The sequence below is a fragment of the Poecilia reticulata genome, chromosome 19 (assembly GCF_904066995.2).
Source record: "Poecilia reticulata chromosome 19, P_reticulata-male-v2, whole genome shotgun sequence".
Taxonomy (NCBI): Eukaryota; Metazoa; Chordata; class Actinopteri; order Cyprinodontiformes; family Poeciliidae; genus Poecilia; species Poecilia reticulata.
In genome coordinates, this window is record NC_088848.1 from 1,689,055 (window position 1) to 1,711,247 (window position 22,193).

A 22,193-nucleotide genomic window follows, 5' to 3' on the forward strand; every position below is an offset into this window, starting at 1 on the left:
GGACAAATATTGCAGATTTAAACCAGTTTACCCAGAACACAGGAGCCTTAAGGACCAGTCCAGTCCACCTGGGAACAGAAAGCTGATTTGGGGTTGAGCTAAAATGAAGCACCTTATCCGTGTGGCCGATGAAGAATCGTTGCTCCCTGGACAGGATCTTCATAGAAACGATGATCGCGTGGCACGGATAAACCACTTCCTCCCCTGAGTTGGTCCACAGGGCCTGCAGGACGGAAAGGTTCTGCTACTAAACCTCTAAACTAATCAGATCTCATCTGCAGAGCGATTATCGTACATATCTGGTGGTGGCTCCTCCGAAGCCGATGATCCGGCTGAGCTGCAGGATCGGATCGGGCAGCAGCTTCCATCGCAGAGCGCGGCAGGAAAAGACGTTTTACATTAAACGTTTCATCATTCAGTCACTGAGGAAGTGTTTCTGCACCCGACATACCTGCTGTCGCTGCTGGCTCTCTTTGAATGAGGCCACAGGAAGCGACGCTGAGGAGGAAAACACCTGCAGAGCAAGTCCAGATGTTTAATTACAGCAGACAGCAGCCAAACAATGAGACTGGGAGCATCTGTTCCCTCATATTGGCTATTTACGTCACAACACTGCAGATTTCCTTCATGCCTTAGATTTGATTTAATGTTTGATTTGGGAATATTGAGATTCTGAACGTATTGATGAAACCTGAGCGACCAGCCGCCTCTGCACTCGATGACAGAGTTAAATCACATCGTTACACATTGATGCAATTTGGCAGAATACCTACGGAAGAATATTACTGCCACTGAAAAAGAAGATTCTCACTTTAATCTTCTGAAGTCAGAATTCTGAAAAATGTAAGAATTTTCTCAGAATTCTGAAAGTTTTTTCTCAAATTCTGAATTTTTCTCAGAATAAATTTTTTCCCCCCAGAATTCTTATTTTTTTCAAAATCTTTTTTCTCCATTATTACAACTTTTGATTTTAGGAGATTAAAGTCGGATTAATTCCGGTAAATTCTGACATAAAAGGAAAAAAGTCAAAATTCTAAGAAAAATTCAGATTTTTATTCCTGTGGCCTTAATCCTGCTCCTGTTTTTAAGCACATAACGATTATTTCCAGGTTCCATGCTCGCCTCCCTCTGGGCCACATAAAGCCTTACGGCGGGCCGGCTCTGGCCCGCGCGCCTCGTGTTTGACAGCCGCGGTCCAGCCGCCGGCAGCAGGCAGCGTCACCTCGTCTCCGCTGCTGTCTCCGTGCGTGCTGAGAGCGTCCTGCGGATGCGCGTACACATGAACTCCTGCCTCCGTCGCGTCCGACGGGCTCAACTCGGGAACGCTGGACGCCACGGACGCTCGGTTCCCCGGGAGCTGAGAAGACGAAACGAAGATGCAACAAGTTTCAGATTCTCGTCTGAAACATAGAGACCAAATGTAAGGACGTGAATCTGCTTTTACGAGTTTTGAGGCGGCGATCGGCTGACGGGGAGAACCGCGGTGTTGAACCGGGCCGCCGATTCTGGTGGAGCGAGACTCGTCTGTCTGGTCTGAGGGACTTCCTGGAGAGAAATGAGCGGGAAATCAGCGGCTGAAAAATAATTATTGTAAGAGCTTTTACAATTATTACATGAAATTACAAATATCATCTTTCCTGTGGGCTGAACACTGGATGCATTTATCCGTCTGCACAAGAACCCGTTTCAGGAGAAACGAAAACCCGAGTCGAGCTGAAATGAGGCTTTTTGTTCAGGAAAACAACAACAATGAACTCATTATTCCAATTTGTGCTTTGAGTAATTTTGTCAGCGTGAACGGCCTCACCTCGCAACATTTAGTTATTACCAGACAAAAGGAAAACGGCACAGAAACGTTTCGGTCAGAACATTTTCTGATCCAATTGGAGCAGCAGAGTCGGACGGCCGGGTCCGGAAAAAAAACAAGCACTTCCTCTGGAGAGAAACTGGTTCCAGGAAAACTACGGCTGCTCCCGTTTCTGATTGCACCACACTCAGCTTTTCCGAGTCTGAGGCTCGTTAACTTACCAGCCTCTGTATCCGGTTTCTGAATGGAGTCAAAGGGAAGTTTAGTCCCATCAGAGGGAAACCTGCAGAGCAAAACAACGTAAACAAAGTCAATATTTTCATTTTAGTTCCTTCTGCAGTCTAAATATGAGCAGCTCAGCTACTGGTGTCATTTTTAACGGCGACCTGTTTTGCTTCCTTTAGCGGGTTAGGATCGGTCTGCGGCCGATACAAAACATGTTCATTACATTAATAATTATTAGATAATCACATTTCAGCTCAGAGTGAGCTGCTTTAAGGCGTCCTGTCACTTTAAATCCAAATAAGCTGCTGCTGGCCACGCCCCCAACTCAACTTGTACGTGAAAACGTAAACAGATGCGCAGTTATACAACTGTATGTCTTTGAAAAGCAGAAGTGGCGTCTCCTGCACATCCAGCCAGAACGCAGCAGGTGGTTTCTGGATGATAAGTCAACAGTAAAACACTCGTCTTTCCCAGCTGCCATTACACAGCAGGAAAAACCAGCTGACCAAACATGCTGGAGCTCAGATTGGGTTGCTAGGTAACGGGCTAGGCTTCTCTGGGGTTGCTAGGTAACGGTGCACTGCCACTTCAGAGGTTTTTGAAGCAGCTCGTTTTCCAGATTTTCCAAGCAGTTGAGACCAAAGTGGAAGAACAAAAAAATGTTTCCCCAACATCTGGAAAACGACGGTGACTGAATTTCTAAAACGTTTTCTAATCTAAGTTTTCAAACCGACACACTGGACGGGTGGCAGCAGGTAGCTGGAGTCGAACCCGCAGCTTTCCGCCGAGCCACAGCCGCGGTTTCGGTGAAAGCGCCTCAGAGTTTCGTACTTGACGTGATCGTAAAAGTCATTCCAGGAGCCGCCTTTCGGCACCGGGAAGGACATCTCTCTGGGAATCGGACCCGTTCCCCGGCAGGAGGACAGACCGCGGAGCTTCGCCTCACTGAAGGTCACTGCTGTGGAGGAAAAAGAAGAAAGTTCTGGTTGGTGCACTGATGGCAGTTTTCAGGCCGATCACCGATTTTTAAAAAGCCTGAACTTCTGATTCTCATATATTAGTTTTTTAAATGCCTGTCTGGTGCTTTAAGATGAGATTTTGAAGCATCACATTAGAAACTGTTGATGGAAACGTAAATATTACAAATAATTTTCTACATTTTGCAGAAAACTAATGTGCTCTGTGCCTTACCAAAGGCACCAAATCCAGAAAATGTCCAAGTTCAGACTTCGAGCTGGGAGGGGAGGATTCTCCATTTTACTGAGATGTGCTCCATGCTAGTTAGCAAACGCTACTTCCTGTTTCCTACAGTCGAGTGTCGCGTTAGCATAAACCTGGCTGTGAAATTTTAAAAGTTTGCATGACATTAGATAGAAACAAAGCTAGTAAACATGTTTACATCAACGTTTTTATGCCTATTTTGATAAATCGCATTAGAAACGATTAGTGGAAATGGTAAAATATCTCATTTTCACACCTTCGCTCTGTGCCTTACCAGAGGCGTGAAACTAGGAACATTTCAAACATCCTGATCAGACGGAAGGACTTGCTCCATGCTAGTCAGCGGCAGCTACAGCCATGTGTAGCATCAACATCTGACAAGCCACGCTTAGCACAGCCTGACTGATTTCCTCTGAATCAGCTGATGGAAACGCAGAAAACTCATTTTGTTTTTTACGACATTTTAAAGTTTGCATGACAATTGGATGGAGACAAAGCTTCGTTTTAGTCTAATTGTATTTAAAACGTTGAACAAACATTTCTAATAACAGAAAAAAGTTGATAGATTTATTTTTTTTATATAGCAAATTTGCTATTTAATAATTTTTCAGACAAAAAATATCGGAATTGGCAGGTTAGGAGTTTTATAGATGGACGATCAGCCTGGTTTCACAGGGCCGACGGTATTCAGTACGTCTTAGAAATGTTTTTTCTGATTTTCACTCCGAGTTCCTGACACAATGAAACGCCTCAGTGTGTCTTTATAACCTGTAGATGAAGTAAGGCTTGGAGAGGATCTGTTCCCTCGGACAGGAACCGTTCCCTCGGAGAGGAACCGATCCCTCGGACAGGAACCGATCCCTCGGACAGGAACCGTTCTCTCGGACAGGAACCGTTCTCTCGGACAGGAACCGTTCCCTCTGAGATGATCCGTTCCCTCGGACAGGAACCGATCCCTCGGACAGGAACCGTTCCCTCGGACAGGAACCGTTCCCTCGGACAGGAACCGTTCCCTCGGAGAGGAACCGATCCCTCGGACAGGAACCGTTCCCTCGGAGAGGAACCGATCCCTCGGACAGGAACCGTTCCCTCGGAGAGGAACCGATCCCTCGGACAGGAACCGATCCCTCGGACAGGAACCGATCCCTCGGACAGGAACAGATCCCTCGGACAGGAACCGTTCTCTCGGACAGGAACCGTTCTCTCGGACAGGAACCGTTCCCTCTGAGATGATCCGTTCCCTCTGAGATGATCCGTTCCCTCGGACAGGAACCGTTCCCTCGGAGAGGAACCGATCCCTCGGACAGGAACCGATCCCTCGGACAGGAACCGATCCCTCGGACAGGAACCGTTCCCTCGGACAGGAACCGTTCCCTCGGACAGGAACCGTTCCCTCGGACAGGAACCGTTCCCTCGGACAGGATCCGTTCCCTCGGACAGGAACCGTTCCCCTGGACAGGAACCGTTCCCTCGGACAGGAACCGTTCTCTCGGACAGGAACCGTTCCCTCTGAGAGGATCCGTTCCCTCGGACAGGAACCATTCCCTCGGACAGGAACCGATCCCTCGGACAGGAACCGTTCCCTCGGACAGGAACCGTTCCCCCGGACAGGAACCGTTCCCCCGGACAGGAACCGTTCCCTTGGCGGTTCTCACCCGGTTCCAGCAGCAGGTCGCTGGTGAACATGTTTTTCACGGCCATGTTGGCGCAGAGCTTGACGCTCTTCAGGTGAGCGTGGTGCCGGTTGAGGTAGAAGGTGAGCGTGAAGCACAGGTCGATCATCAGGCAGGTCCAACGCACCGAGTCCGGAGCCGGACCCACCAGACCTGCAGCACACGACACAAAGACTGCAGAAACAAACCGGACCTGCAACTGAAAAACCCACTGAACTCAATGTTTTCTGCTTCATGGCAAAAATATTCACATTTCATCGATGTCAACAACAAAATATCATGTGTTCTACTGAGATTGTTTGTGACAGAAACACAGTAAACAGCGCACGCTGCATTGTGAAGGGGAAGCAAAACTGTATCATTTTCAAACATTATTTACCAATAAAACTCTAAAAGTGTGTCAGCCATTTGTACTCTGTCCGTTACGCCAACAACCCAAAATTAAATCCACTGTAGTTCATTTTCTGATGTGAGGTGAAAAACTAACACTTCACATCAGGGCTGAAACAACAACAGTCGACTAATTTAATAATCAAATAATCATTAACTGGAGTATACAGACTCACAAAAACACAATCCAGCAGACAAAACGTGCTGGAGTTCTGGGTTGCTAGATAACAGGCTGGGCTTAGCTGGGTTGCTAGGTAACAGGCTGGGCTTAGCTGGGTTGCTAGGTAACAGGCTGGGCTTAGCTGGGTTGCTAGGTAACAGGCTGGGTTTAGCTTGGTTGCTAGGTAACAGGCTGGGTTTAGCTTGGTTGCTAGGTAACAGGCTGGGCTTAGCTGGGTTGCTAGGTAACAGGCTGGGTTTAGCTGGGTTGCTAGGTAACAGGCTGGGCTTAGTCGGGTTGCTAGGTAACAGGCTGGGCTTAGTCGGGTTGCTAGGTAACAGGCTGGGCTTAGCTGGGTTGCTAGGTAACAGGCTGGGCTTAGCTGGGTTGCTAGGTAACAGGCTGGGCTTAGCTGGGTTGCTAGGTAACAGGCTGGGCTTAGCTGGGTTGCTAGGTAACAGGCTGGGCTTAGCTGGGTTGCTAGGTAACGGGACAATGTGCCCGTGGAATGTGACGTAATGTAACGATTCATTTTCCAGACACCAAAAGACATGAACCTATTGCCAAAAAGCGGCTGGGCGTCTTTTTGAATTTTTTAAGAGCTTGGAAAACAAAAGGTTTCCTGTAAGCGATCTTTAACGAAACCTTTGAGGTGTGAACATGAAGCTTACCTCGCCTCGCTGATCTCGAGGTTTTGTCGTAAACCGAATCCTTCGCAGCTCCACAAAGGAAGGGAAACTGGAGCCAAGTATTTGTGGACTTGAACTCCTTGAACATGTTGGAAAAGGAGATCCGGACCACCTGGCCCTCCTGCAGCACACAGCGACCAGAACACGAGTTAGATCCTCATCCAAACCCGGACTGAACCGCCACGGTTGGCTGCGGTACCTTCACGGCGACGTCCAGGTGGACCATGAAATATTTTCCAGGAGTGGGTCTGAACAGAAGGTAGAAGTATCGACCGGTCAGGCCCAGAGACTGGTGGCTGCTTTTGGGAACCAGGATGTAGCTGTTGGTGGGAACTGGACCTTTGATGGAAAACACCGGACACCTCAGAGTCCGGTCCTGCAAAACAGTGAAACAAACACAAACCTGGGTTTCATCTGAGGGATTTTCATAACGCATCTTTTTTTTTACAGGACAGTCGACTCAAAGCTAAAGACTAGAGCTAAAGCTAAAGCCTAGAGCTAAAGCTAAAGACTAGAGCTAAAGCTAAAGACTAGAGCTAAAACTAAAGACTAGAGCTAAAGCTAAAGACTAGAGCTAAAGCTAAAGACTAGAGCTAAAACTAAAGACTAGAGCTAAAGCTAAAGACTAGAGCTAAAGCTAAAGACTAGAGCTAAAACTAAAGACTAGAGCTAAAGCTAAAGACTAGAGCTAAAACTAAAGACTAGAGCTAAAACTAAAGATTAGAGCTAAAGCTAAAGATTAGAGCTAAAGCTAAAGACTAGAGCTAAAACTCAAGACTAGAGCTAAAACTAAAGCCTAGAGCTAAAACTAAAGACTAGAGCTAAAGCTAAAGACTAGAGCTAAAACTAAAGACTAGAGCTAAAGACTAGAGCTAAAGCTAAAGACTAGAGCTAAAGCTAAAGACTAGAGCTAAAGCTAAAGACTAGAGCTAAAGACTAGAGCTAAAGCTAAAGACTAGAGCTAAAGCTAAAGACTAGAGCTAAAGCCTAGAGCTAAAACTAAAGATTACAGCTAAAGCTAAAGACTAGAGCTAAAACTAAAGACTAGAGCTAAAGCTAAAGACGCTCTTCCATGACATTTAGAGACCAAACAAGCTGAATTTAGAGTGGGGGTCCATTTTTAGCTCTTTTATTTGATTTTTAGACTTTTTTAACCTTTACACACACAAATAAAAAACAAAACAAAACAAAGCAACACATAAATATTTAAATTCCTGTCAATGGCAAGAACAAAGTTTAGGTAGAAACTCAAACTTCTACTTTCACATCAATCAAACTTTATTGTACAAGAGAATTTTATACATTTTTTATTGAGAGTGAAAAACACACTGAAGCGTTGATCCAAATAGAGCCGCAGCTAATTATTTCAGCCAGAACATATTCTGAAGATTAATCAGGAACAAAAGGCATTTCCCGCAGATTTTTCATTCAGCTTAAGTCTCTTTTCTTACAATATTAGGAATTCATTAAAATATATAAGTAAACAATTAAATTTCTTTTTAAGTAAGAAAGTAAACATTAGATATTTTTTAATTGCAAAACAGTAGTCCTTTTATGAACGCTTGATCATTTTCAGCAAAGGATGAATCTGCAGCTGAAGAAAATCGATTCCTGCTGGGCTGAAGATCATTGAAGTGCAGGAATGACCTGAACATTAAATATTGATCAACTGATTAATAACTATTACAGTGGGGTTTTTTTTACTGAATTTTAACCAAGTGAAGAAATAAATGCCACTTTAGACGACTCCATGGCAGGTTTATAGCTTCGTAAATGGAAAATATTAAATATTTCCTTTACCGAGATTTCTTTTATTTCATTTTTATCTCATAATAAATCTTAGGAACTCCCATCAATTATATTTGCTGAGAATATACTAACATTTTACACTTTAAAAAGTTGGAAAATAATAAATCCAAGAACGTTAAATGACTGTAAACATTAAGGTTAAAAAAATAAAGCATTTTGTTTTATTTATTCTTGTTCAGGTAAAAGAAAAATAATTTGCAATGATATTTTAGAGTTTTGTAATTGGAGGGAAGAAATTTTTGGGTTCTGAATAATTTAAACTTTGGGATTTTGGCCCTGCGTGCAAAAAACTCTGGACACACACAAAAAAAGATTATATTAAATAACAATTTCATGCTGGATAGAAAAACACGGTTAGGAAAATTAATTAAAAATGACCGCTAAATGAATGCAAACTGCAGAGATTTTGATTTTATTTAGATTTATTTACCATAGAAGACGCCACATCTCCAGCTTTGGCCGACCTTTTCCATTGCTCAACTTTAACATGTTTGAAAATGTTCACGTAAGGATGCTGCCAACCTGCACGAATCACAGCCAGAACATCAGACAGGGGAGACTTTACTGTACAGCTAGATGAGCGACATTAAACAAGCCCAGCAGACGTGTTTTTACCTGAGGAATGACGTGTTTTAGCCTTACCTGTAGAGGCCATTGAAAGATGCTGCAAATCAACAGTCAACCTGTTGATTTTTAGCTAGCAAACAAACAGCCGGTCAGTAGAAGAAGCGGGGAAAAGCTCATTCTCCTGTTAGCCCACAAAATGATAATGTTTCTGATTCATGTTTTTATAAAAATGAACATATTTCCATCTTTTCGGACGCGGTGGGAAAAGTTACTGTTTAAACAGTAACTTTTCTTTACTGGTTTCAGCGTTTTATTTCTCTCTTCCCGCTTCAGCCTGCGCCGTCTCCAACGACAACAACGTTAGCTTGACGTCATGACGCAGCGCCGAAGGGAACTCTGGGTAGTGAAGTTTATAAAGCTAAACAAACACCAATCACGTTTCAAGACAAAAATGATATTAAAGTAAGAGTAGCAGCACCGCTTCAACTTATTTTTCTTAAGTAAAAGTGAAAAGTATTAATCCAAGTAATTACTGAAGTAAAAGTAAAAAAAAGTATTTGGTAAAATGTGTACTCTGAATAACTGATCAGAACATCTGATCAGTTAAAGCAGAAAAATGCATAAAGTTAAATGACATTTCTGGTATTTTAAAGGCTAACATGAACAAATTAACCAAAAAAATAAAGATTTAAATAAGAAATTTCAATATAAAATATCAAATATGAAACGCATATCTGTGTTAGAATATAATACATGAAAATATATGCCGAAAAATAATGTTTTCAGTCTGAGTCTGTGTTAACAGCATGTGGCAGCAACTCCACAGGGTCTTTCAGGTGAATGAGGAAGGACACCTGCATTTCTACAGATGATTCTTCCTTCTCCTTCACACCCCTGAGCTGTGTGGTCTTTTCTTCGGTTGCTGCTGGTGGTGATTGCTTCAACAAACCATCAGTTTGTGGAGGAGTTGTCCAAACGTTGCGTCCAACAGTCTGTGAGTTCCCAGGGTTTGGGGATCTGTCTGGCTTTGCTCTGGTTGCTGACATGGAGGATATGTTGCGATCCGGAACGGTGGCGATGGAGAAAGTCTCACCTCGAGATTCAAGCACCGCTAGTCACTGTGGATGGCCTAAAACCTCCGTCTCTGTCCTCCAGCTGCGAAGCTTCCTCCTCAGCTCTGTCTGCACCTGCAGCCGGAGAGAAAGGAAACTAACAAAAGGCTGACAGGCAATTCAATTTTACAAATGTTTTATCATTTTAAACAGTATGCCTTTTAAAAATAACAAAAGCTATTAGATATAGCAAAATAAAGCACAAAGCGAAAGATTAGATCAGGTTAATGCAATGGTAAAAATACTGTTTTCAGTTATTAATATTATTACTATTATTGTTTAAAAAATGCTGCAAAAAGGCTAAAGTGACAAACAAAAACTTTGATCTTTTATTAGTGGATTAATACTATTGCAAAAATGCAATTTTCACTCTGAGTTACTTATTAATTATTTTTAAAATGCTAAGAAAAACACTGAATGAAATAAAGCTAATGTGCTAAGAGGAAAAATAGCTATTACTGGATTAATACAATGGTAAAAATACTGTTTTATTATTATTAATTATGTCAAAAACACCAGCAAAAATGCTGAAGTGCTAATCATGCTGCACAAAAAACACCATATTTTACAAATATGAAGCAGAAATCTGAAACGAACAGCAAAAGCCTCAGACCTCCTTATTAGCATAGCAGTAGAGAACCGCCACCATTAACCCCTGCAAAGAAACAAAACCTTTAAAAATCTTGTTTTTTTTCCCATGAGGAAAAAAAAATTAAGCAAAAAACAACGTTAAATTTGTTTTGTTGCATCTCCACCTTTCCTGCTGAGCTGCACTCACCTGAAATGAACTGATGAAGAGAGTGAAAAACACTTTGGTGTAGCGCAGCAGCCCTGTCGCCTGCTCATCTGTGGCGAAGATAAAAAGCACCTCATGGACCCCGAACAGAGGGATGAGGGTGAGGGTAGCTCTGGCCAGCCTGGAGGAGCAAACCAACACAAACTTCATCCTCCTTTCCTCTGAAATTCATCCGATCTTTTCGCAGGAGATGAAGTATGGCTGCGTCTACTTGCCGTAGTTTGTAATCTGGATATCGACTGTGGATGTTGGCCCGTAGTTTGGAAAGTATCACCCGCAGGATCTTCATGAAAATCAGAAAGTTGATCTGTTGGTCGGAAAATAGACGTGATCATTCATTATGGTACATTTTACAGCTGTAAACATTTTGGATCATTAATATGGAGAGCCATTTCAGCCAAAATTAAATAAATAAATAAATAAATAAATGGGTGAAATAAATAAAAAATGAGTAAAATAAATCAAAAAATGAAGAAAATGAGTGAAATAAATAAATAATTTGTTAAATAAATAATTTAGCTTTTTCATTAACCCATTTTTTCATTTATTTATTTTTCATATTATCAATTTCTCAATTTCCCTTTTTTCATTAATCTATTTTTCATTTAGCCATTTTTTAATTTAGCTTTTTCATTAACCCCATTTTTCATTTCTTTATTTTTCATATTATCAATTTCCCAATTTCTCTTTTTCATTTATCTATTTTTTTATTTATCCCTTTATCCATTTACCCATTTTTCATTAATTTATTTTTCAATTAACCACTTTTCAATTTCCCTTTTTTATTAACCCAATTTTTTCATTTATTTATTTTTCAGATTATCAATTTCTCTATTTCTCTTTTTCATTTATCTATTTTTCATTAATCTATTTTTTATTTGTCCATTTTTCATTTATTTCAATTGTAATAATGTTTTGAGTTTAATCTGGTAATTTAAAAAGCCTGACTCCATTGCACTTTTGTAACTCACTGTCTGCGTTTCAATTAACCGTAAAATGTTGCAAATTGAAATTCAAAAAATAAATTTGCTTAATGGAAACATGCCAATTTGGTTTAATTAATTAATTAATTAAATAAAATAAAATAAAATAAAATAAAATAAAATAAAATAAAATAAAATAAAATAAAATAAAATAAAATAAAATAAAATATGTTTATAAATAATGTTTTTGGTCGAGGCGGTTTTTTTGGCCGAACACTGAAACAATTTTTCGCATTACGTGATTCATGTGATCAACAGCTAGACGTTACTAAAACAATGTGATATTTATTATTATTAAAATCCTTTATGTAATCTTATTTGTTTTAAATAAAGCAAAAAAATCCGTCGGTGCCATGATTTTTTAATCCCTTTTGTTTAAATGACAACCTTATTGTTGTGTGATTTTAATTTAATTTCTTATTCAATGGAAACAACTGAGAAATTGTGCCGTTTTTTTTACTAGTCGAACATTAACACAGATTTGTTATAGAAACGCAGCTGATGCAAGAATGAATAAAGTCAGATAACAACAGATTCAGTTCATGTAATAACAAATAAAAACATCATTACTAGAGCGGCTAAGATGACAGGGCAGCGAAGGATCCACCAGTAGCTCATGTTCTCATTCACGGCCCAACATCTGGAGAGGAAACACAACCATTAGCTTCCCTCCTTATCTGAGGCTCAGAGCTGAGGAAGACTCCGTCACTCACTCTTTGTTTTCCTTCAGGGCCTTCATCACCGCCCAGGGAGCCACAAACAGCAGAGGGGTGCCTGACCACGACGCCAACAATCACCACAAAATGAGGAAGCAAACAGCAAAGACGGTGCATAAACGTTTCCATGGTTTCTTGCTCCGACTCCTCTGAGGTGAGCGCGTCGCTCTGCGGCGCTCATTTGCATTTAGACTGTTGGATCTAATTGTAAATGTGCTTTAGATGAGAGGCGAGCATGAGAAGAAGATGGCAACAGATGGTGAAGTGGAACGTTTTCGCTCCATGGAGTCGAGTTTAATTTATTTAGAATATTTCACTGCAAAGTGCTTTATAGCATAAAAACATAAATCACCAATTATGGAGCAAGTAATAAAGACTAAACATTGTCAAATTTTATCATCTAATATTTTGACCAATGTTCCAGTTATGATGAATCAAATCCTAAACTGGTGGGTTTTTAGCCCTGATTTAAAGGGACAGTGTAACGACTGCAGAACTGGAGTTTTAATTATTTTATTCAGATCTGCAAAGACACAGTAATCAATGCGACTAGAGATAAACGCATAGATCCTGCTGAGACGTCAGTCCTCTAACCCTGGAGATGTTCTTCAGGGGATTGAAGGCCGACTTTGTAACTGTCTTTATGTGGCTCTGAAGGTTCAGGTCAGAGTTCATCCCTGCACCCAGATTTCATCCCGATTTCTAGTTTCCAGCTGTAATAACTGAAGCCGATCTGATTCTAGATCTATGAGTCTAGATCTACGACTCTAGATCTACGACTCTAGATCTATGACTCTAGATCTATGACTCTAGATCTATAACTATAGATCTACAACTATAGATCTATGACCCTAGATCTATGACTCTAGATCTATGACTCTAGATCTACGACTCTAGATCTACGACTCTAGATCTACGACTCTAGATCTACGACTCTAGATCTACGACTCTAGATCTATGACTCTAGATCTATGACTCTAGATCTACGACTCTAGATCTACGACTCTAGATCTACGACTCTAGATCTATGACTCTAGATCTACGACCCTAGATCTATGACCCTAGATCTATGACCCTAGATCTATGACTCTAGATCTATGACTAGATCTACGACTCTAGATCTACGACTCTAGATCTATGACTCTAGATCTATGACTCTAGATCTATGACTAGATCTACGACTCTAGATCTACGACTATAGATCTATGACTATAGATCTATGACTCTAGATCTATGACTCTAGATCTATGACTCTAGATCTATGACTCTAGATCTATGACTCTAGATCGCTCCTCTTTAGATGAAACGATAATAACTTCAGTTTTGTTTCTGTTCGGTTGGAGAAAGTTTTGGAACATCCACACATTTATCTGTTCAGTGCCGAGTTACCTGATGACATCATAATGCAGGGTGTTTCACCTGGTAGCTAATCTTGCAACTAGTTATAACCTTAGCTAGCGTTAGCATGTAGATATTGAACAGAAGGGGCCCCAGCATTGAGCCTTGGGGAACCCCATGTGATTTCTGCCCACTTCAGTGAGAAGTTTCCTGCTCCGTGTTCTCTAAATAAGATTCGAACCAATAAAAAGTTATCATGTGATGGGAACTTTGTAGCTGACAGCCATCTTGGTAGGCAGTTGCTATGGAGTTGCTATGACAACAATAAACAACCCAAGAGCTTAGAAACTAGCTCTCGCCTCGCTCCTATCCAACTTAAAAAACGATATTACAACAAATATTCGATTAAATTTTTGAGTACTCTTCTATCTTTTTCATGATCCATTTATGCTTTGCGCTGCGTTTGCCTACCAAGATGGCGGTTCAGTGGTGCAGATCACTTCCGGTCCAGACTTGTGAAAACTGTCCAACCCAGTTGTCCAGTCACATCAGTAATATATAAAGATAATTTTTATGGTCATTACTGCATCTTTACTATTGTGTTGTATTCATTTCTATAACTCTTGGCAGTAACTTATAATGTGGAATATGTAGCTGAAAGAGAAAGGAGGAGGGTAACTGTGGAAAAATGTCACTATTTGTTGTTAAAATTAAGTAAAAAGTCAGTGAAACAAAAGATAACAATAATATTTTGGGGTACCCACCCCAGCCCAGGCAGAGGTACGGCAGGTGTTTGTTGTTGTCCATGAAAACGCAGGAAATGAGAACAGAGTACAAATACACGGCCTCTCCAAAGAACCAGTAGTGGTTGGCCAAGACGCAGTACTGCATCACAACCTGTGCGACACGGCAGCCGATGGCAGCCTGGAGGCGGGAAAACAGCAAAATGACCTGCTGGGTTTGGGTTCAGTCATCATGAAACGCCATCAAAGCTCCTGCTACCAACCTGGTGGCTCAGCATCTCGGTGACGTCGGCGTGTCTGACGATTTCTCTCCCCAAGTGGCGGTCCAGCATCGAGTCCTTAACGATGACCGCCACGGCTCGCAGGATGAAGGACAGAAACAGGTTGGCGTGGATGTAGTTTCTGGTGCAGTGGAGTTTCCTGAAATCAACGTTTAGCTTTTAGACTAAACAGAGAGGTGAAGGAGACTCCAGCTTTCTGACTGAGAAACCGTGTGAGGCACATTGTTTAAACTTTGTGCATTTTTGCTTTTTCAGCAGACAACCTGGCAGCTAGCATCGGATTCTTCACTTTAACAGGATGAAATATTTTATGAAATATTTAGTAGAAAGAAACCAACAAAAAGTATTAAGCTAGTGAGCTAATACTTAGCTTCAAGCTAATACTTAGCTTGAAGCTAAGTATTAGCTTGAAGCTACCCAGCTCTTCAGTCACATCAGTAATATATAAAGATAATTTTTATGGTCATTACTTCATCTTTACTATTGTGTTGCATTCATTTCTATAACTCTTGGCAGTAACTTATAATGTGGAATGTATAGCTGTATAGCTCTTCAAGCTAATACTTAGCTTCAAGTATTAGCTTTAAGCTAAGTATTAGCTTCAAGTATTAGCTTCAAGTATTCAAGCTTAGTATTCAAGCATACTAAGCTTGAATACTTAGTATGCTAAGTATTCAAGCTAAATACCTAGCTAACTACTGTGCTAACTACATATTTAGGTTGGGGCTAAATATTTAATTTGTAAAACTTACTAACTACACATATTTAGTTATTAAGCTAAATGCTACAAACATCAATTTTAATATTTATCTTCCTAACTAAGTGCTAGCAAACTAAATATTTAGTTAGCTATGTACAAACCAACTAAACACAACTAATAACTAAACATTTATTTTGAAGTTTGAAGCTAAATATTTTGATACAAACTAAGTTGGTATTATTTGGTTACCAACCAACTAAAAGTGTTGGTAGGTAACATTTTTAATTGTAGGCTATATATTTAGCTTGCTAGCTAAATATTTAGCTTGTAGCTAAAAATTTAGCTACAAACTAAATAAGCCAAGTACTTAACTTGCTAGTTAAATATGAAATTAGCAGGTGGATTTTTTTAGGTTGAAATCTAAATATTTAGTTTGAAACTGAATGAATAACATGGTGAAAGTCTGACTATAAACTAACCTCATTTTTTCCGTCTATTACTGTTAATGTTCGACTGTTTAACTTTAAACATGTAACCTAAAGTGTCTCATTTAGCTTACAGGAAGGGAGAAAGGTGTGCTGGACTCCGCTGCAGGTGAGGTTAGTAAAATAAAAGCCTGCAGCTCACCTGAAGCTCAGAACAATGATCAGAGCCATGATGAGAGTCGACATGGACAGCGAGTATCCCACGGTGTACAGGGTCCTGAAGCCCAGCATCACCCACAGCTGTGGGGACAAAAACGCCTTGAAAAAGAACCAAACTGAAGCACAAATACCTGAAACAGTAAAGAGGAAATCATGATTTCATAATGAATGCAGCAGATATAAAAACATTTTATGTTTATATTGTTTATTGTCGTATTTTTCACAGTTTTACCAGAAGTTTCAAGGTGAAGTTTAGAAAAACATTAGAGCCTAAAACCTACGACCTGCAGAAACAAAAACACTTTTCCATTTTCCTTCTCATTCCTTGTTCTGAATTCCCACACAAGTACATCAGTTCTTAATGTCCAATTCGCCTGCTGCAGCGCTGCTTGTTCTTCCTTCTTGTTGTGGGAAAAGGCAGAAGTAATTCTGTGTGAACCCTTGTTATGTAAATGCATCATTAAAGTCGGTAAAGGAGAGTCACGGTGGCTGCAGCCGAACCTCCTGGGACGCCGCCTCTTCCTCCTCCTCCTCGCACTCGCTGATGTCCCTCCACACATGGCCGCCGTCGTCCGTCTCCCAGAGTCCGTCGGACCCGCAGCGCCTTCGCACCGATCCCTGAGACACTGGGAGAGGAATAAACCAGGAAGCATTCATTATCTGGACGTTCGCTGCGTACAGGTGGAGCCTGGAAGGGAAAAAACACAGTGAAGAGACAGCAGATCTCTTAGTTCATTTGGAAATACTATAAAATATATTATAGACTCCATCCCTGCATGTCCATCAGACATAGGCTGGACAATAAATCAATAACAATAAATATCGCAATAGACACATGATCAATCAACAGATAAAACATCTGATAGAATTTTCTATAAATCTGGAATATTCCAGGTTGGTGAAATCTACTGACTCACTCCCTCTCTGGTTGCCTAGCAACCTGCTGGGTAAGAAGCAGTTTCAAGCTCCCCCAAACTTTGGTTGCCTAGCAACGACCTGCTGAGTAACTGGAGCAGTTTCAAGTTCCCCCAAACTTTGGTTGCCTAGCAACGACCTGCTGAGTAACTGGAGCAGTTTCAAGTTCCCCCAAACTTCGGTTGCCTAGCAACGACCTGCTGAGTAACTGGAGCAGTTTCAAGTTCCCCCAAACTTCGGTTGCCTAGCAACGACCTGCTGAGTAACTGGAGCAGTTTCAAGTTCCCCCAAACTTCGGTTGCCTAGCAACGACCTGCTGAGTAACTGGAGCAGTTTCAAGTTCCCCCCAAACTTCGGTTGCCTAGCAACGACCTGCTGAGTAACTGGAGCAGTTTCAAGTTCCCCCAAACTTCGGTTGCCTAGCAACGACCTGCTGAGTAACTGGAGCAGTTTCAAGTTCCCCCAAACTTCGGTTGCCTAGCAACGACCTGCTGAGTCACTGGAGCAGTTTCAAGTTTCCCCTCTTTGCCTCATCACTGCTAGAAAATAAAAAACAAAATGGAGGGAAAACTGGATAAAAGTGGGAAGGTCACGCCACCAGTTTGGCTGTAGTTCAAATATTTAAAACAAAAAAAAACTCATCAATGATCATGGATGTCAACTGATATGGAGCGTTTATATCATATTAAGTTTTGAAGAACTTAATACGAGTTTTTCACAAACCTGTGTAAGGGCCTGACGATGTTGCTGGAAAAACTGTTTTTCGTCCGGATCTAGTTGGAAATTAAGCTACAGCTGGCTGATGCATTAAAGGAGCGGTGTTATTATGAGTTTTCCATTTTATAGCACAATCGCATCACGATGTCACCTTCTGGTGTCAAAAAATGCTATATATCAAATCAAATAGGATTTAAAATAAACTTCACTTCATAATATAACGCCTTGAAATTGGGCCTCTGTCTCTTTAAGAAACTCCTGCTCTTTCTGAAGCTCCGCCTCCAGGAAGTCGTCCCAACATGGCTCCTCTATTAACCCATTAATGTTTTTACCAGCGTCTCTCTGAGCAGCAGCTCCTATAATGTTTGCTAATTGCTGCTGGCTAGTCTGAAGGAGCTGAGAGGGGAGGAGCTGCGCCTCGGAGGCGGGGCTAGGTCCACCCAGGCGTTTTGAACAGCTGAATGGTTGCCATGGAGATGAAAGGATTTCTCAATCATGGAAGACTCCAGATTTGTTTTTGATGAAGGAAAAATATTAAAACATGATGGGAAGATAAAAAAAAATGTAGGTTTCACAGAATGCTGGCCCTTTAAGAATCATGTTTCAAAAGAACAGAGAAGTTTCTGACTGAAAGACTTCCTTTCATCAACTGATGTGCTCTTTTCTCACGACATGCTGTTTTCATAAAAACACAAAATGTTCCTGTGACCAACCATTTATACTCGATAAACTCTGAATTACTTTCCCATCAGCGAAGCTGCAGAACTCAGCCTGATTGTTCACAGCGGCTCTCGTGTGACCGGTGGATTTCTGCGTTGTGTGTGTTGTGTGGTGATCAGACAAACCACAAGACATCAAGTCTGGATTTGGAGGCGGTCTCCGTTTATTTAATCTGTCAATCGGGAGATATTAGCATTAGCACCTAGCATGTGCTCCAGTTCTCCAACCCGATCTATACAAAATAATAGTTAGCATGCATCAAATGATATAAAGGTGTAATAGCAACTCAAATGAAAATATCCAAACACTTATCATTAATACAGAAGGAAAAATAAACATTTGAACAATATAAATGAAAGGATTACAATAGATTATAAAACTTGCCTCTCCCCAGTGGAAATTAATAACTTAATATTTATAATAGTCCTGGAGGACCCTGAACAAAAGAAGAAGAAAATAAGGCGGAGTTGGAGGACCAAACCTCTTATAGTACACAGAGGAACACAGCAACAGTCAAGTAGAAGCAGACAAATACATAAAAGAACAAATTTTGTGGAAATATAAAACTATTAATATAGACCTAGTTACACTCGCAGCAAACGTCCATCTTGAGGCGTTTTTATCGTAAGAATTGATGTTTCAGATAAAAGTTTTGCTCTAAAGCATCAACTGCACCGCAGTTACTGCGCTACAAAATGTCCAAATGTTTGGGATTTATGCGAACAAATCCTGACAGACTGCTGTCAAACCGGTGACTTGATAGAAATCTGGCAGATTTCCTAGCAAATTGATTAATAAACTGAAGCTGATGCACAGATTGATGGCCAGGATTTAACTGGAATTGATTCATCTGACTGGAGATCTGATCTGATTGGACTAAAAAAAACATTAAAAGTCAGAAATTTCCTTGTTTTTCCCCCCGAAAAAAATGAAATGATCTAAAAAGTCTTGAGTTTTTCTAGATAATTTGTGAATTTTCAAACTCAGAAATTTCTGAGCTTTTCCTATAAAATTTTCCAACTCAAATTTCTTTGTTCTTTCTAGAAAATTCCTGAGATTAAGCTGAAAATTCTTACTTTCCTCAAGCAAATTTTCAGCTTCTCAAACGTAAACATTTTCCTGTTTTTGTTTCTAGAAATTTTAGATTTGTTTTCCTGGAAACGGCTCCAACACGGCGTCACAGAACTGACTGAGCTCCTTCGGCTCTGAGCTGAAGGTGTGAAATCTAAATCATTTGCAGTTTGGTGCAAATTGAAGCCGCAAGGTGTTTTCTTACCTGTGCAGATAAATCCTTACCACTCCTCAAAGATAATACTTGATGCAGAAATGAACTGAAGTGAGAAAGCGGTCAGATGAGAGAGCTGCTGCACCTTTGTGACACCAGGGCAGGTAGGAAGGACAGGAGATGTTGACCATGAAGCCTGCAGCAGCGTCAGGCCAGCAGGCGTATCTGTCAAACGTCCTGTTGCAGAACAAACCATCTGGGACGGCAGAGAAGAAAACGGAACGAGGAGAAACAAACATTTCCCAACGTAAAGCCCATCAATCTGCTGCAGAATGAATAATAATGAATGAACCGTTTACACTGAAAAAACACAGTAGTGTAGTTTCTACTCCAAATATCTTATTACACGTGAAATAAGACAAATTTCCATTATGTTTCAAGTCAATAATTTCTTCATATTGAAAATCTCCAGCTAATGTTCTGGGCGAGAGGCGGGGTCACCCTGGACAGGTCACTTGGACAGGTCGCCAGTCTGTCGCAGGGCAACACAGAGACACACAACACAAGGTCACAGAGTCGCCATAACCACTGGATGCTACCTACATGCTAAGCTTTTCACCGTCTTTTCAACCAGACTGAAGCTGCACATAATTACATAAGAGATAATAACACAAAAAGATCTGAAGAAACAGGCGTGTTCAGGCAACAATAACATCTCTGCAGACCACACACATCCTGGACACAAACTGTATAGACTTTCACCCCTGATTGTCTCCATGATGAACACAATGAACATCTTACAAAATATGCATCACAACTGACCTTTTCTTTCTTTTGTTGCCTAAAGTTAATCTGTACGCTGTGAGCGCTTACAAACCGAAGTCCAATTCCTCCTTTTGTGCATCTACTTATGCTGATTGAAGCCATTCTGATTCTGACAAACGTGGGAAACCCTCAATGGAATGGGGGCAGAATCAGCCATGCTGGCCGGGAGGGGCAGAATCAGCCATGCTGGCTGTCGCTGGAGGTCGCAGGAGGTGTGTCTCTGTGTCACAGGGCAACACAGAGACACACAACCATGCACACACTCACTCACACCTAGGGGCAATTTGGAGAGGCCAATTAACCTGACAGTTATGTTTTTGGACTGTGGGAGGAAACCGGAGTACCTGGAGAAAACCCACCATGCACAGGGAGAACATGGAGACTCCATGCAGAAAGACCGGGAATCGAACCCAGAACCTTCTTGCTGCAAGGCAACAGCTCTACCAACTGCGCCACTGTGCAGCCCACATGGAAAATATCATAAGTAAAATAATAAGACAGAAACTCAGAACGTCCTGCAGAAACCTGTTGCATATGAAAATGTTTTACAGCAACATGTGAGTTTGTGGTGCCGCGTAGCCACTCAGTGACCCACAAAGAAGCAAATTGGTTCGTTTTTTTAATCCTAACTTTTTAATCGCTACGTGAATCAACAGATCCGTTCGCACCTGGAGGCCGCGGCTCGTTTTGCATGGTTTTCATGCAGTTCTGTTTGTACTGCAGCCACTTCAGGTAAGTCTCCTCCAAAACCTTCCCGCTTCCCGTCTCCAGCTGCAAAAAGCACAGAAATCACCGCAGGGAGGACGCGATCCGCGAACAGCGAGTTTTTATCGGCGCAAACCTCCAGCAGGATGAAGAGCAGCAGGCGAAGCGAAGCTTTTAAGATCTTTCCCATCATGCCGAGCAGGACGCCGTAGCTTTAAAAACACAGACAGTGACCGACCAACCGCTGCTGCACAGTGACGGTCAACTAAACCTGCAGGTGGACAAAAACCTTTAGAAGAAAATCCATCTATTGTTATTCTCAACGTCCAAAATCACCAAACTAACTTTCAGGTCACAGAAAGTATTTTATGACAAACACGCCGGAACTTTGCTTCCTTTTTTTAAAGGTTTATCTGCTCATTAATAATCCAAATTTAAATTTAAATCGTTGTAGGTAGAAAACGTATCTCCACAGTTGGGTTATTATAAGTCAGGCTCACGGTTTCTAACATGGTTGATGTTTTTTAGGTCGGTGTTTGTGGTTCTAGTTACTCCAAAGCCAAGACGATCGCAGAAACGTCGCTAATTAACGGGAATCTGGGTTTTTTTTTACCTCTTTTTTTCTTCTTTTAAGAAAATGTCACTTATTTGCATTGAGGTGAGGGGCCGCACAAAATCCCCCCAGGGGGCCACAAATGGCCCTCAGACCGCACTTTGGAAACCCTGGACTAAAACAAGCTCAATAATTAACATTTTAATGTTTTATTGTTTTTCTGTTTCTACCAAAAACTGGATGACAAAAGTCTTCAGTCTGGTGTTTTGGTCTCAACTAAACCTTTTCTGTTTCCAGAGATTTATGATTTATTTCATTTGTTGTTGCTGTTTTATTTATTTTGGATTTTAAAATGTCTTCCAGTTTCATTGTTAAATGATCATCAGAATTTACAGTTGATTGATTTTTGAAAATGTCATTATTACCATTATATTAATGAAATTGTCTCAAAACAACAAAGTTATCGTTTGTCATAATAACTTCTGGGACAGTTTTCCGTCCAGAACAATCTGCTGCGGCGTCAGACGTGAATGTTTCCTCAAGTTGACGTTTTACTGGATCAGAAATGCTTTTTGAAAAGCAGCCAGTAGGAGGCGCTCTGTCAGCGCCGAGAGCAAAACTATCCAGATTGTAATACAGTTTCTTCCTAATATGCTGAAAGTAATGAAGAGCCTGAGGA

General features: G+C 41.1%; 2 protein-coding genes across 6 annotated transcripts in view; both read right to left on the reverse strand.

Moving 5' to 3' along the window:
* Positions 1-9,036, reverse strand: part of wdr90 (WD repeat domain 90) — a 32,295-nt gene extending 23,259 nt beyond the window's left edge. For 2 of the 5 annotated variants that reach the window (XM_081600547.1, XM_081600545.1), the window contains exons 1-12: positions 8,617-9,036; positions 8,405-8,496; positions 6,365-6,541; positions 6,148-6,286; positions 4,909-5,079; positions 2,864-2,990; positions 2,029-2,090; positions 1,445-1,545; positions 1,223-1,357; positions 452-514; positions 296-361; positions 113-223 (exon numbers count right to left, since the gene is read on the reverse strand). In XM_081600547.1, the coding sequence (XP_081456673.1) occupies positions 113-223; positions 296-361; positions 452-514; positions 1,223-1,357; positions 1,445-1,545; positions 2,029-2,090; positions 2,864-2,990; positions 4,909-5,079; positions 6,148-6,286; positions 6,365-6,541; positions 8,405-8,496; positions 8,617-8,629 (1,257 nt within the window). In that variant the 5' untranslated portion in view covers positions 8,630-9,036. The remainder of the gene's footprint in view (positions 1-112; positions 224-295; positions 362-451; positions 515-1,222; positions 1,358-1,444; positions 1,546-2,028; positions 2,091-2,863; positions 2,991-4,908; positions 5,080-6,147; positions 6,287-6,364; positions 6,542-8,404; positions 8,497-8,616) is intronic. The other 3 variants (XM_081600546.1, XM_081600548.1, XM_081600549.1) reach the window with 3 other exon arrangements.
* A 127-nt stretch (positions 9,037-9,163) lies between these two features.
* Positions 9,164-21,151, reverse strand: LOC103481153 (glucagon receptor-like). Its single transcript, XM_081601006.1, has 13 exons — positions 21,098-21,151; positions 20,925-21,045; positions 19,577-19,687; positions 16,356-16,480; positions 15,838-15,935; positions 14,493-14,649; positions 14,251-14,410; positions 12,146-12,206; positions 12,003-12,072; positions 10,665-10,756; positions 10,432-10,570; positions 10,267-10,308; positions 9,164-9,728 (listed from the first exon to the last, which is right to left on the reverse strand). The coding sequence occupies exons 1-13, from the start codon at positions 21,149-21,151 to the stop codon at positions 9,657-9,659; spliced, it is 1,302 nt and encodes a 433-aa protein (XP_081457132.1). The 3' UTR covers positions 9,164-9,656.
* Between the last annotated feature and the right edge of the window lie 1,042 nt (positions 21,152-22,193).

Bases quoted from the DNA above. Each gene is read 5' to 3' on its own strand.
- LOC103481153 (XM_081601006.1), bottom strand. From the start codon at position 21,151: ATGGGAAAGATCTTAAAAGCTTCGCTTCGCCTGCTGCTCTTCATCCTG. The intron at 21,046-21,097 runs GTTTGCGCCGAT...TCCCTGCGGTGA, and splicing joins TGCTCTTCATCCTGCTGGAG to TTTCTGTGCTTTTTGCAGCT. The intron at 12,073-12,145 runs GTGAGTGACGGA...TTTCCTCTCCAG, and splicing joins GCCCTGAAGGAAAACAAAGA to ATGTTGGGCCGTGAATGAGA.